We start from the raw sequence: 16,235 nt of genomic DNA, 5'->3' as shown, positions 1-16,235 counted from the left end.
GATCACCACTTTATTAAGAATGTGAAATGTCAGAATAATAGTAGAGATAATTATTTATTTCAGCTTATATTTATTTCATCACATTCCCAGTGGGTCAGAAATTTACATACACTCAATTAGTATTTGGTATGTTTCAGGTAGCTTTCCACAATAAGGTTGGGTGAATTTTGGCCCATTCCTCCTGACAGAGCTGGTGTAACTGAGTCAGGTTTGTAGGCCTCCTTGCTCGCACAAGCTTTTTCAATTCTGCCCACAAATTTTCTATAGGATTGTGGTCAGGGTTTTGCGATGGCCACTCCAATACCTTGACTTTGTTGTCCATAAGCTACTTTCCTACAACTTTGGAAGTATGCTTTGGGTCATTGTCCATTTGGAAGACCCATTTGCGACCGGGCTTTAACTTCCTGACTGATGTCTTGAGATGTTGCTTCAATATACCTACATAATTGTCCTTCCTCATGATGCCATCTATTTTCCAAAGTGCACCAGTCCCTCTTGCAGCAAAGCACCCCCCACAACATGATGCTGCCACCCCTGTGCTTCACGGTTGGGATGGTGTTCTTCTGCTTACAAGCCTCCCCCCTTTTCCTCCAAACATAACAATGGTGATTATGGCCAAACAGTTTTATTTTGGTTTCATCAGACCAAAGGACATTTCTCCAAAAGGTATGATGTTTATCCCCATGTGCAGTTGCAAACCGTAGTCTGGCTTTATTATGGCGGTTTTGGAGCAGTGGCTTCTTCCTTGCTTAGCGGCCTTTCCAGTTATGTCAATATAGAACTCGTTTTACTGTGGATATAGATACTTTTGTTCCAGTTTCCTCCAGCATCTTCACAAAGTCCTTGGCTGTTGTTCTGGGATTGATTTGCACTTTTCACACCAAAGTACGTTCATCTCTAGGAGACAGAAAACGTCTCCTTCCTGAGTGGTATGATGGCTGCGTGGTCCCATGGTGTTTATACTTGCATAATATTCTTTGTACAAATGAACGTGGTACCTTCAGGCGTTTGGAAATTGCTCCCAAGGACAAACCAGACTTGTGGAGGTCTACAATTTTTTCTCTGAGGTCTTGGCTGATTTTTTTTTATTTTCCCATGACGTCAAGCAAAGAGGCACTCAGTTTGAAGATAGGCCTTGACATACATCCACAAGAACACCTCCAACTAACTCAAATGATGTCAATTAGCCTATCAGAAGCTTCTAAAGTCATGACAATTGTCTGGAATTGTTCAAGCTGTTTAAAGGCAGTCATCTTAGTGTATGTGAACTTCTGACCCACTGGAATTGTGATACAGTAAATTATAAGTGAAATAATCTGTCTGTCAACAATTGTTGGAAAAATTACATGTCATGCACAAAGTAAAATGTCCTAACAGACTTGCCAAAACTATAGTTTGGTAACAAGAAATGTGTGGCTTGGTTGAAAAGAGTTTTAATGACCTAAGTGTATGTAAACTTCCGACTTCAACTGTATATGGGGGATACAACCTTCCCAGCTCTGCAGATTTATCTGCGAAGAGGCAGAGTCATTAGATCATTTATTTTCAGTCACAGGTCCAGGAATGGCTTTATAATTGCAACATTTAGCTGGAGCTAATGCTGCAGATAGCAATACTGGGTGATTTGAAAAGTCATAGTCAAATCGATCAAAAATATACTTTAGCAAAAATGCTATTTTAATTTACAATCTGTAGAACTATGAGAATAGAAAGGTTCAGAACTTTTGTGAAGCATCACAGCACAGTTGAAAAATATATGACAAATAGAAATCCGATATGGATGGTGTTAAGAGATAGGAAGGGTTGAATGGAGCTGAAGGGTGGGACTAATAACAACACAATAAATGTAAAACATGCGGGTCTGTAAAATGTATATAGGTCATGAAATTTTGTGAAATAATACAGTTAAAAATATATGGCAAATAGAAATTAAACAGAAACAGATGGGAGAGGTGGAGGTTAGACAAGGCCTGGACTAACATTTTGGATAGATATATATATATATCTATATCCCCAAAAATATATGGGGGATTGGAAATGATCCAGACAATTACATTGATGGAAGCTACAATCTATCTATCTTCAATATTAAAGCTGATCCACCCCCTGAAATTATAATCTTTAGTAATCCTCACAACCATTCAGATGTAACTGAATACATTATCCAGGTATTTATGTTGTCATGGTGATAATTTATTAATACAGACACTTCTGGAACAGACGTTGTCAAGGGGACCAAAAAATGCTGACAGATGTAACCTTTAGTCCCTTCCCACTGACTTATTTACGGCCCTTATGTGTGTGTGTGTGTGTGTGTGTGTGTGTGTGTGTGTGTGTGTGTGTGTGGGCTACAATATAAATCCACAGTAAGTTGATCCCAGCCCAACATACAAACAGCACAGCTGGGGGTTTTGGCAACTCAAGCGCCACCTGCTCAAGGCTTTATATTGTATACTGACTGGCCTGAATGCCATAATGCATGTCAACCCTCACACCTACTAAACTCAACCACATTTAATTCAACTGCCAATTTGCATATAAATTCCAATGCATGGCAATGTAATTCCCAACACAACACCATCACAGGTAGTCGCTCTCTCATGGTCTTCAGGTTCCGTTGTAGAGTGTTGGAATGATTCTACAATGAAAACGGATGCATTGTTCCTGAATGAAATACGGTTTTATGATTCATTGGCGGTTTTCTGGCAGATGAGATCATTCTTCTTGACCAAAACTACCCAAAACTATTGTGTAGCCTGGTGGTTGAAGGGAGAACCAGAACAGGTATGACAACACCCATGAAAGGGGAGAAAACAAGTGAGAAATTGAATAGATTGTACATCAAAAAGTTGTCTTCTCAGTGCATACAGTCAGCTGCTTACAGTCAGCTGCTTACTAGTTGTTATTTTGCCTGTTAATTTCTGTAAAATATGAATATGTCAGTATTGCATATGAGTAGCATGGTAAGTGTGCTGCCTGCTAGCTAGCTGTTGAAACATAACATACAGCAGTAGCATGGTAAGTGTGCTGCCTGCTAGCTAGCTGTTGAAACATAACATACAGCAGTAGCTGAAGAAGAGACTGTCAATCAGCACGCACACACACCTAATAAAAGGGGGAACATTCATTATGTGGGACGGCTGGCATTATGTTGCTGTAGTTCTAGCAGAATGTTACTGCCAGAGCCAATCAGATACGGAGTATAGAATATTTCAATCATTGCTCAGTAAAGTTTGAGAAAGTCAGACGGACTTGAGAAAGTCAGAACCTCTCCATGTCCAATCAGATAAAAGGGTAGTGTCGCAGGCCAGGGCTGGACTAGTGAAGAGACTATTTTTCTTTCCCTCTCTCCCTCTGGGAAGTTAGCGAGATGTGAACTGGGGCTGGCTGTAAGACTTCCACCCTGGCAGTACTCGGATGCTCTGCTGAAAGTAGAGGAGCGCCTTCCTTTCAGATGGCAATAACACGGTCAACCATCATCCACTCTCTGGAGCAAATTGTTGTTTTTTTGGCAAAAGTTAGCCCGAGTGGCCGTGCTCTGCTGCTGAGAAACCATATTGTTCCGATGCTACATTGAGCCGCCTGCCCACCACACAAACACAACCTACCTCCCTCCCTCTCCATTTCAACATTCATCCACCCAACCCCCTTTGCAGTTTGCACATATCCAGCAACTGCATCAGTGACAGAAGAAGAGAAAGAAATTAAATACTGTAGTAAAAAACAACGAAGGGGAGATTAACAAAAAGAAAAGTCACTTCATCAAAACAGACGATAATGCGATAGTCCCTTAAGTCTGTCTTTTTTCAGGAGGAAAGAAGAGTTTTGGCCGTTGTCCCTGGCTGAGAGCTGGCTATTCTACAGCGCTGGGCCTGTAGTGTGGATGGAACACATGGCTGCTGGTGAAACACTCAGAACACAATGCAGTACCATTCCAGAACACACACACACATACCACACAGAGAGAGAAGAAACAGATTTGTTTCTAAGTCCAAACCAGTGATTTGAAGTTAGGCCGATACACTCATCAAAACATTAATCTTTTACTACATGTTCAGCACATGCCAGCATTTAGCAAAAGTCCAAAAGGGTTATTTTACTGATGTATATTCATCAGGCGTTCAATAGCAAAACATTTGTCGAACTAAAAAGTTAAAGCCGGTTGTGAGCAGAAAAACTGCAGGTTATTTTGAGAAACGTCTGAAGAAACTGGTCCTTCATGCAAATCATTTATTTTGCATTATTGAGAACTAAAGATCTCGGTCAAGGTCAGACCTGGGTTCAAATACCTCATCTGTAATTAATTAAGCTTGCATGTTGCAATGGAACCAATAGAAGTCACAAAACTGCAAAGTCAGTCCATTTTGCCTCCAGACAGACTTGAGCAAATACCAAAAATATATAGAAAAATTCAAATAGTATTTGAACCCAAGTCAGGAGGCCAGGCCTTGAACCTGAAGATCACTGGCTGACTGCTGTTTCAATAATATGCAGTCACTCTTCTTTTCACCCCAGACTATACTCCACTTCCCCTGTTAGCAATTCGTCTCAGGAAGGCTATTTGTCAAATAGAGTTTCGATCCGTTTCCACCAGTCCTTTCCCCAGCTCGCGTTACAATTGGCCGTTTCCTGCAATAGGGAAAACATAAGGCCCTCAAAAGAATAGCAAGACTAAACAACTGCTAAAAAAAATCCACAAATAAAGAAAAAGTGCCTCCCGAGTGTCGCAGCGGTCTAAGGCGTCACTACAGACCTGGGTTCGATGCCACGACCAGGAGACCCATGAGGCAGCGCACAATTGGCCCAGGTTAGGGGAGGGTTTGGCTGGCCGAGATGTACTTGTCCCATCGCGCTCTCGCGGCTCCTGTGGCGGGCCGGGTGCATGCATGCTGACACGGTTGCCAGTTGGACAGTGTTTCCCTCGACACATTGGTGGGGCTAATCAGCCGTACCAGTGAATGTCCAGGAGGTGAGCTTCTCGCCTCTACCTCGTGTTGAGATTTCAGAGTACAAACCACTTTGGGCATGAGCTGCAGCTCGACGCCTCTCTGGTCTGATATGTTCATTCTTAACCCATCGTTTTATACGGTTCATTCAAAAGGGGCGTTTCACCAGGCTGATACTTTCTCTGACCTCACTCAGGGAGCAGTGACTACTTCCTTGTACAAAAAGTTAGAGAAACAATTTCCTCTTATAGTTTCCAAGATGACATCCTCTCTTAACAAAAACACATTTCATACACAACTGAGAGGATGGAAACTTCGTACATGTAGTGTCTACTTTAAGTTCATGTATTTCCTTTATAACATTTTTAATGACATCACAAAAAATAATGGAAATGACATTATTGTTCTTTAGATCGCCTCTGACCATGCAACATGTAAAGTGTTGATCCTATGTTTCATGAGCTAAAATAAAAGATCCCAGAAAAAAAAAGTTGTGTTTAGAAATATTGTTCCAGTATTCGCTTTAGAGCGGTGTTAAGAGTTTCGGCGGAAAAATGTCTGTGTAGACAAAGGCACATTCCTGTGTGAACATTGGAGGGATCTTCTCTCCTTGATTTACAACAGGGTGTGAGCGGTCAACCCCCCCCACCAGCTCCCTTCTCCCTCCTCTGCGGGTGAGGGGGTCTGGCCGAAGTCACCACTGCAAAGCTGATCCGTCCCATCTGGATCCTCGAGGGACCGTCATGACAATGCCAATTGCACACTCCCTCAAAACTTGAGATATCTGTGAGATATCTGTGGCATTATGTTGTGTGATAAAACTGCACATTTTAGAGTGGCCTTTTGTCCCCAGCACAAGGTGCACCTGTGTAATGATCATGCTGTTAAATCAGCTTCTTGATATACCACACCTGTCAGGCTTATGGATTATCTAGGAAAATGAGAAAAGCTCACTCACAGCAATGTAAACAAATTTGTGCACATTTTAGAGAAACACTTTTTTCTGGGATATTTTATTTCAGCTCATGAAACATAGGATCAACACTTTACATGTTGCATTTATATTTTCGTTCAGTGTACATTCAGAGCCTTTGGGGGAAGAGAGTAATACAGAATTTGATTTGAAGCATACCTAAATATAAACAAGAACTGAAAGCTAAAATCCTCCTTTGTGAGCAGTTCCCACATTTTAAGATGTGAGATACAGCAGTTTTAATGAAACATCTCATATATAACTGCATCTCGGGGCACTGGTTGCAGTCAGGAGGGAAAATAGGTCAATCATCATATAGTAGACTTACTAGAGCATTGATTTTAGGAGTGAGATGTGAGATTGGACAGAAGACTTGTGGTGTAATGGTGTAAATGATTTGCAAAGCTATTCGATATAATAATGAGACGTCCAGTCAGGCGGAGTTGGTAGAGCACGGAGTAGCAGCGCCAGGGTTGTGGGGTTGATTCTCACAAGGGACCCGTATGAAAAAGTATGAACATTTATGCACTCACTGTAAGTTGCTCTACATAAGAACGTCTGCTAAATGACTACAAACATTTAGATGTACAGAATAGCTGTATGTGTGTAAAGGAAAAAAGGTACCCAGACTGTCAGAGGCCCTTCGGCGTAGTAAACATAACCAACGCCATACATGCTTTTCTGTACTTTACACTTATTTAACCCCCAGATAGTGTCTCCACTACAGTATTCACACATAATTATTAAGTCCACTGAGGTTAACATCTTATGTGGGTTACTGTGGACAGGAGCACCAGCAGCAAACATTGCGTCAGTTCCCTTGTAAATCACAACTTTGAAAGAAACGCAATTAAAAGCCTCAAGGTCATATTCCTCTGGGGAGTTGATTCTAAAAATAAATCCTCAGGCAATCTCTCCCCCTCTTTCACTCGTTCCCATCTCTCTCGGTCCCCGTCTCGCAATCTTGCTCCCGCCTTCCCTTTCTCTCTCCATTTCTTGCTCTCAGTCCCCCCTCCATCCTTCCCTCTAGTCTCCAATACAGGATAAACATTACTAACGGTTACTTTGTGGTGGTGGCAGAACCATTTATTCCCGCTGAAAGCATTCAGCCGTTTGCAGCAGAAATTGGTCACAGGTGTGCCGCCGTGTGCAATGGATCTTAATCTGAAGGCAATAATGGTCCTGCGCTGAGGAGAGGTCACGGAATGAGCCAGGCGAAAGGAACAGGAACTTGAAGCGGTTCCTACTGAAGCACCAGTCAGAATGGTATCTCTCCACTCCACGTTCATTCATTTCAGTCGGAGAGGGATTAAGCTATTAGACAGAGAGCTGGAGACACTGGCCTAGCCTACACCCCAGTAAGAGGAGGAGACAATATCTTCTTTTGAGTGATGAATTGAAACCTGCTTGTGATTGGGGGCAAAGTCACATTCTAGAATGCCCCTCACAAAGGAACGAGTTGGCTGCTGGACTTCAGGGTACCCAACTTGTAGAAAATAACATGAATATGAGAGAATTTAACCATTGAAGTTTCACAACAAACCTATCATATAATTTCATTTATAGACACTATCTGTTCCCATCTGAGACTGTTGAAACATAACACACTGTGGGAAGAAGAGACCACAGCACAGAAGCCAACCAGGCTAGATCGGTTTACACATTTAAAGCAAGTTGACATAGCCTAGAAAGCCAAATTACCCAAAACATTGTGTTCAATTACGACTAGAAGAGGCGCTTTTCCTTTCAGAGCCTTTTAGACTGTTCAAGGGCATTCTGGCTCTGAACTACAAGGGAGGATTCTGCTCTCACCATCTATCTACTGAACACTAAGGTTCTTATTTCAATTGTTACAAAAACCACCAATAACGTCATCAAATCTAAACAGTGTCAGGCCTAGTTATTTTTCATCTAGGCTGCAGAATGATTTTCTAAAATTGGTAGGACTATGTTTCTCATGTCCATAAAAATACTCAGATATCAGTTATATTAGCCTACCTTCTAAAAATAATTTTATAGCAGTATCAAGTGTAGGCCAGTCATTTCATCTTGATCATCTGGGAAAGAGCATGTGTGATATTCTTTCTTCCAGTAGGCTACTTTCTCTCAGTTTCAGACTGGTAAAAAAAGGAAGTGGCGGGATTTTATTTAGTTGCCGCGGCACAGCCTGCCTTAGTTGCCGCGGCACAGCCTGCCTTAGTTGCCGCGGCACAGCCTGCCTTAGTTGCCGCGGCACAGCCTGCCTTAGTTGCCGCGGCACAGCCTGCCTTAGTTGCCGCGGCACAGCCTGCCTTAGTTGCCGCGGCACAGCCTGCCTTAGTTGCCGCGGCACAGCCTGCCTTAGTTGCCGCGGCACAGCCTGCCTTAGTTGCCGCGGCACAGCCTGCCTTAGTTGCCGCGGCACAGCCTGCCTTAGTTGCCGCGGCACAGCCTGCCTTAGTTGCCGCGGCACAGCCTGCCTTAGTTGCCGCGGCACAGCCTGTGCATGGAGCCCCAGATCGAGGGAGATTATCAGTGGTCTTGTAATGTCTTCCATTTCCTAATAATTGCTCCCACAGTTGATTTCTTCAAACCAAGCTGCTTACCTATTGCAGATTCAGTCTTCCCAGCCTGGTGCAGGTCTACAATTTTGTTTCTGCTCTTTGGTCTTGGCCATAGTGGAGTTTGGAGTGTGACTGTTTGAGGTTGTGGACAGGTGTCTTTTTATACTGATAACAAGTTCAAACAGGTCCCATTAATACAGGTAACGAGTGGAGGACAGAGGAGCCTCTAAAAGAAGAAGTTACAGGTCTGTGAGAGCCAGAAATCCTGCTTGTTTGTAGGTGACCAAATAGTTATTTTCCACCATAATTTGCAAATAAATTCATTAAAAATCCTACAATGTGATTTTCTGGATTTTTTTTCTCTCATTTTGGCTGTCATAGTTGAAGTGTAACTATGATGAAAATCACAGGCCTCATCTTTTTAAGTGGGAGAACTTGCACAATTGGTGGCTGACTAAACACTTTTTTGCCCCACTGTATGTGATATATATATATATTTTTTTTTTTAAATGTGCGCACACTAGATACAATATCCTGCTCTATACCATATCATTAGTTGGATATGGATTAATAGCTGTATGCGCTCACATGGGAGAGGATTAACCAGCTGAAGAGACACACAGGTATCGAGATGATCAATAAGCTATCCAGTGATGCCAACAGAAATATCTATTTTAAAATCACTGTTCCTTTGCAAAAGGGCAATTATCCAAAAATTCCTTGGCTCATCCATAAAATAAATTCAATCTGAACAGAGATATAGAGTACTTTGAGAGCCAAATCAATAGTTCAACAAATAACACTACATCAATGAGTTGAGAAACAGCTGGATGGATCTGCATGGTGTGTGCGTGCGTATGTTGGTTATTGTACTTTTACAACGGCTTCCAAATCGATTTCCGCCATCTACCGTCTAATAGAGAAATAATGCCTGGCGTATAACACCAGTATAGTTTATAGTACATGAGTGTTTGCCATTTAATAGTAAAAGTGTGTCTTTCTTTTATTAGACTACATTTCACAGCCAAGAAGACACTCATTCACTTTTAATTGCTCTGGAGTTGGGAGCTTGGAAAAAGCAGTTTGTTGACCACATAGAAACAATAACCGCATACTGAGCTAAAACCTCCACTATAGGATCTGTCCCAAATGGTACCCTACTCCCAATATAAAGCCCTATGGGCCCTGGTCAAAACTAGTACACTAGCGAATAGGGTGCCATTTGGGATGCACAGTTTTATTTATAAAGTGCCTCTCAGTGCCAGTAAAGGCAGATAGATACCTGTAGATTGTTTATACTGTCGAGATGTATTTTATATTCTTTTCTAGGATTGGGTCTCGCTGGGTACTTCCATATATGTGAGTGATTACTGTTGTTATGCAGAATTTAATGCCTATTCTGAACATATCTGTGGTTGGTAACTCACCTCTCAGGGATCAATGCCTTTATAATCTAAATCTGTTGTTGGTCTGCAGAGATTATTATTAGTGTGTGTGTTCTGAACTAATGACCTATGGATACAGGTTGTGCCAACATCCCACTATTTTAAAACTGGGACAGAGCTCTCGCTCTGTCTCACTAACCCCTTTTTGTCTGCTCATAAAAGGAGTAATAATGGCCCAGTGCACTACTTAAAAAAATAGAAATTGTATTGTGATTTATCAGGGTTGCTGCAGCACCTTCAGCGCCAATAATTATTGCGGCTATGGGACAGCTGTGATGGAAACAAGTCGTTTCGGTACAATTCTCTAAATGCAGACAGATAATGTTCGTTCCACATGGTGGGATCTTTTTGTGTTGGTAAAATTATGTTGAAATGCCTTCATGCTCAAATACTGATATAATAATAACCATCAAATCAAAGTAAACGTGGAGTCACGCAATGATACACTACATCACCAAAATAATGTGGGCAGCTGCTCGAACATCTCATTCCAAAAATCACTGGCATGAATATGGAGTTGGTCACCCCTTTGCTGCTATAACAACCTCCACTTTTCTGGGAAGGCTTTCCACTAGATGTTGAACATTCCTGCGGGGACTTGCTTCCATTCAGCCACAAGAGCATTAGTGAGGTCGGGCACTGATGTTGGGCGACTAGGCCTGGCTCACAAACGGTGTTCCAATTCATCCCAAAGGTGTTCGATGGGGTTGAAATCAAGGCTCTGTGCAGGCCAGTCAAGTTCTTCCACCCCATCTAGACAAACTAAGGGGCATAGCCCGGACCACGAAAAACAACACCAGACCATTATTCCTTCTCCACCAAACTTTACAGTTGGCACTATACAGTCGGAACTACACAGACGGGCAGGAAGTGTTCTCCTGGCATCCGCCAAACCCGGATTCGTCCGTCAGACTGCCAGATGGTGAACCGTGATTCATCACTCTAGAGAACACATTTCCACTGCTCCAGAGTCCAATGGAGGTGATCTTAGGCTTGCTGGGCCATGGAAACCCATTTCATGAAGCTCCCGATGAACAGTTCTTGTGCTGACATTGCGTCCAGAGGCAGTTTGTAACTCAGTGGTGAGTGTTGCAACTGAGGACAGATGGTAATTTACGCACTACAGCACTCCCGTTCTCTGACCTTGTATGGCCTCCCACTACGCGGCTGAGCCGTTCCTGCTCCTAGACATTTACAATAACAGCACTTCCAGTTAATCAGGGCAACTCTAGCAGGGCAGAAATTTGACAAACTGACTTGTTGGAAAGGTGGCATCCAATGATAGTGGCATGTTGAAAGCCACTGAGCTCTTCAGTAAGGCCATTCTACTGCCAGTGTTTGTCTATGGGGATTGCATGGCTGTGTGCTCGATTTTATACACCTGTCAGCAACGGGTGTGGCTGAAATAGCCAAATCCACTAAATTGAAGTAGTGTCCACATACTTGTGTATATATACGCACACAACCAGTTAAAAGTTTTAGAACACCTACCCATTGAAGGGTTTTTCTTTATTTTTACAATTTTCTACAGTGAAATAACACATATGGAATCATGTAGGAACCAAAAGTGTTAAATCAAAATATATTTTATATTTGAGATTCTTCAAATAGCCACCCTTTGCCTTGACAGCTTTGCACAATCTTGGCATTCTCTCAACCAGCTTCATGACGCAGTCACCTGGAATGCATTTCAATTAACAGGTGTGCCTTAAGTACATTTGTGGAATTTCTTTCCTTCTTAATGGGTTTGCGCCAATCAGTTGTGTTGTGACAAGGTAGGGGGTATACAGAAGGCAGCACTATTTGGTTAAAGACCAAGTCCATATTATGGCAAGAACAGCTCAAATAAGCAAAGAGAAAACAACAGTCTATTACTTTAGACATGAAGGTCAGTCAATACGGAACATTTCAATAACTTTTTCTTCAAGTGCAGTCGCAAAAACCATCAAGCGCTATAATGAAACTGGCTCTCAGGAGGACCGCCACAGGAATGGAAGACCCAGAGTTACCTCCGCCGCAGAGGATACGTTCATTAGAGTTACCTCCGCCGCAGAGGATACGTTCATTAGAGTTACCTCCGCCGCAGAGGATACGTTCATTAGAGTTACCTCCGCCGCAGAGGATACGTTCATTAGAGTTACCTCCGCCGCAGAGGATACGTTCATTAGAGTTACCTCCGCCGCAGAGGATACGTTCATTAGAGTTACCTCCGCCGCAGAGGATACGTTCATTAGAGTTACCTCCGCCGCAGAGGATACGTTCATTAGAGTTACCTCCGCCGCAGAGGATACGTTCATTAGAGTTACCTCCGCCGCAGAGGATACGTTCATTAGAGTTACCTCCGCCGCAGAGGATACGTTCATTAGAGTTACCTCCGCCGCAGAGGATACGTTCATTAGAGTTACCTCCGCCGCAGAGGATACGTTCATTAGAGTTACCTCCGCCGCAGAGGATACGTTCATTAGAGTTACCTCCGCCGCAGAGGATACGTTCATTAGAGTTACCTCCGCCGCAGAGGATACGTTCATTAGAGTTACCTCCGCCGCAGAGGATACGTTCATTAGAGTTACCTCCGCCGCAGAGGATACGTTCATTAGAGTTACCTCCGCCGCAGAGGATACGTTCATTAGAGTTACCTCCGCCGCAGAGGATACGTTCATTAGAGTTACCTCCGCCGCAGAGGATACGTTCATTAGAGTTACCTCCGCCGCAGAGGATACGTTCATTAGAGTTACCTCCGCCGCAGAGGATACGTTCATTAGAGTTACCTCCGCCGCAGAGGATACGTTCATTAGAGTTACCTCCGCCGCAGAGGATACGTTCATTAGAGTTACCTCCGCCGCAGAGGATACGTTCATTAGAGTTACCTCCGCCGCAGAGGATACGTTCATTAGAGTTACCTCCGCCGCAGAGGGTACGTTCATTAGAGTTACCTCCGCCGCAGAGGGTACGTTCATTAGAGTTACCTCCGCCACAGAGGATACGTTCATTAGAGTTACCTCCGCCACAGAGGATACGTTCATTAGAGTTACCTCCGCCGCAGAGGATACATTCATTAGAGTTACCTCCGCCGCAGAGGGTACGTTCATTAGAGTTACCTCCGCCGCAGAGGGTACGTTCATTAGAGTTACCTCCGCCGCAGAGGGTACGTTCATTAGAGTTACCTCCGCCGCAGAAATTGGAGCCCAAATTAAATGCTTCAGACAGTTCCAGTAACAGACATCTCAACATCAACTGTTCAGAGGAGGCTGTGTGAATTAGACCTTATGGTCAAATTGCTGCAAAGAAAGCAATAAAGGACACCAATAAGAAGAGACTTGCTTGGGCCAAGAAACACGAGCAATGGACATTAGACTGGTGGAAATGTGTCCTTTGGTCTGTAGTTCAAATTGGAAATTTTGGTTCCAACCGCCGTGTCTTTGAGATGCAGTGTGGGTGAACGGATTATCTCTGCATGTGTATTTCCCACCGTAAAGCATGGAGGAGTGGTGTTATGGTGTTGGGATACCTTGCTGGTGACACTGGTTTATTAAGAATTCAGGGCATTCTGTAGTGATACGCCATCCCATCTGGTTTGGGCTTAGTGGGACTATCATTTATTTTTCAACAGGACAATGACCCAACACACCTCCAGGCAGTGTAAGGGCTATTTTACCAAGAAGGAGAGTGAGGAAGGGCTGCATCAGATGACCTGGCCTCCACTATCACCCAAACATCAACCCAATTGAGATGGTTTGGGATGAGTTGGACTGCAGAGTGAAGGAAAAACCGCCAACAAGTGCTCAGCATATGTGGGAACTCCTTCAAGAATGTTGGAAAAGTATTTCAAGTGAAGCTGATTGAGCAAATGCCAAGAGTGTGCAAAGCTGTCATCAAGGCAAAGGGTGGCTATTTGAAGAATCTCAAATATAACACTATTTTGGTTACTACATGATTCCATGTGTGTTATTTCATAGTTGATGTCTTCATTATTCTACAATGTAGAAAATTGTTTAAAAAAAAAAAAGAAAAAAACATTGAATGAGTAGGTGTTCTAAAACTTTTGACAGGTAGTGTATGTTGTGTGGTCCTCCCATTACGACTCGGGAAGCCATGCAGTTGATTAGGCAACAGATTAAATAAATTAGGATGAACTTCACAGGGTGATGAGCTTGATGCAGATTTTCCCCAAAATATTGAGGGTCTTATTCTGGTGACATGATGATCGATGCTTGACTGCTGTTTGACAAATAAAACTATTCTGGCTCTTCTCCATAATAATCTCATCGTGTAGACTAGCCTACATGCACTGTATCTGCAAAGCTGTTGGCTAGAGTGCAGATGTCTAAACCAGAGCACATTGTCTATTTAATGCAACAGTTTTTGTGACAAAACTAGCGGTAGAGTCGAAAATACGATGGAAACACATTCAACTTTAATTTGGTACATGAAAACATTGTGTGTGCACGTCATCACGCACGGACTTATCTGCAACAAGTCTGTTTGGTAGAAACAGACCACTGGTGGAAAAATGTGCATATTTCCTTTATTATGAATCTATTTGATTGTAGTATATGTATTGAATCACAACAGTGTAATGCCTACATGGTCATATATATATTCAAGCCATATGCAAACCTCTTGGTTCCTGTTAAAGCACTTTAAAGGCGACGGATCATATAGTTTAACAGATCAGATTTGAATTTCAGTCCATCGTCATTGATCCATTGTACCACACCTAAGTACACTGAGTGTACGAAACATTAAGAACACCTGCTCTTTCCATGACAGACTGACCCAGTGAATCTAGGTAAAAGCTATGATCCCTAAATGATGTCACTGTTGAATCCACTTCAATCAGTGTAGATGAAGGGGAGGAGACAGGTTAAAGAAGGATTTGTAAGCCTTGAGACATGGATTGTGTATGTGTGCCATTCAGAGTCTGAATGGGCAAGACAAAATATTTAAGTGCCTTTGAACGGGGTATGGTAGCACTGGTTTGAGTGTCAAAAACTGCAAAGCTGCTGGGTTTCTCAGGCTCAACAGTTTTGCGTGTGTATCACGAATGGTCCACCACCCAACGGACATACAGCCAACTTGACAACTGTGGGAAGCATTGGAGTCAACATGGGCCAGCATCCCTGTGGAACGCTTTCAACAACGTGTACAGTCTATGCCCCGAATTGAGGCTGTTCTGAGGGCAAAGGGGGGGTGCACGTCAATATAAGGAAGTGTTCTTAATGTTTTGTCCACTCAGTGGATATCACATACATGTAGCACAAAGAAACTAACCAAAAACTCCTGCAATCAAACTCCTGCAATCAAACACCAATCCCATAACACACCACACACACACCTATGTGAAATGGCTAGCGATGTAGCAGTTGTGGCGCAATGATTGAAAAGTGTTGACGGGTTCAGAGGGTCCCTGGTTCAAGCTCAGTAAGGAAGACACGGAAGCAATACTTTTACACACACGGCCCATCGGCCCACCCACCCAATAACACACATACACACTGTCTGTCTTACCTGGCATGGGGCACATCGATGCTGGATGACACCACCTTACGTTTCTGGTCCAGCAGGGAGACAGAGCGGGTGTGGTCCCTCTCAGGACCCTCCAAAGTGCGCCCTGTCCTCCTGCCATCCACTGCCCGCTCCCCCTCCACCGCATCTGGGCTCAGGGAGTTGGCCTCCCCGTTCTGGCCCTGGTGTGGAGTCCCGTCCCCCCGGCCGTTACTGGAGCTCTGCTGCAGAGGAGAACATATATGACTGGATCAATACAGAAGAGTAAAGACTGGGACTCTGGGAGGCAAAAACCTAAGAGGATTTTTATGTGGAAATAAAATAAAGATGCGAAATCTCACTACATATTTTCCTTCCAGTATCTCCTTTGTCATTCTAGCAAATACTCACATGCACAGACAGTTTGCTAGTGCTGCTAGCGTTGAGCGAACACCAACAGGATGTATGCTACCAGTGGAGGGTGTTTGACTTTCAAATATGTCAAAGTCCGGACTCTCTTTGTTTGTGTGAGAAAGCCCCTGAAGGTGGCTGCTCTTGTTGCTGCAGTGCACCGGTGGTGATAACAGCCATTCCCTTTTGCACAAGCAAGCATCTCCCCTGACATTCTGTAAACCACTACCCCGTGGAAACAATCATGTGAGGCGAAGCAGCACACACACAAAATAACTTGGGACGGCAACAGATTGCGTGTGTGTAGCATGCCGTGCACACTTGTTTTTGGGCACACCTTAAATAAAGACGTCAACCATCCGGACATGCACGGTGAACACACACATAATCGGAAAGGGCAGGGAGAGAGAGATACACATGGCTAACTGCACCA

General features: G+C 43.4%; 1 protein-coding gene across 1 annotated transcript in view; it reads right to left on the bottom strand.

The window, feature by feature from the left end:
• Positions 1-16,235, bottom strand: part of LOC124013048 (zinc finger protein 704-like) — a 104,043-nt gene that overhangs the window by 82,980 nt on the left and 4,828 nt on the right. Inside the window, exon 2 of the mRNA XM_046327167.1 lies at positions 15,416-15,636. Within this exon, the coding sequence (XP_046183123.1) occupies positions 15,416-15,636 (221 nt within the window). The remainder of the gene's footprint in view (positions 1-15,415; positions 15,637-16,235) is intronic.

The sequence above is a fragment of the Oncorhynchus gorbuscha genome, linkage group LG24, assembly GCF_021184085.1.
Source record: "Oncorhynchus gorbuscha isolate QuinsamMale2020 ecotype Even-year linkage group LG24, OgorEven_v1.0, whole genome shotgun sequence".
Lineage (NCBI taxonomy): Eukaryota > Metazoa > Chordata > Actinopteri > Salmoniformes > Salmonidae > Oncorhynchus > Oncorhynchus gorbuscha.
The sequence above is the reverse complement of the archived record's forward strand: the minus strand, read 5'-3'. Positions and strand labels throughout refer to the sequence as shown.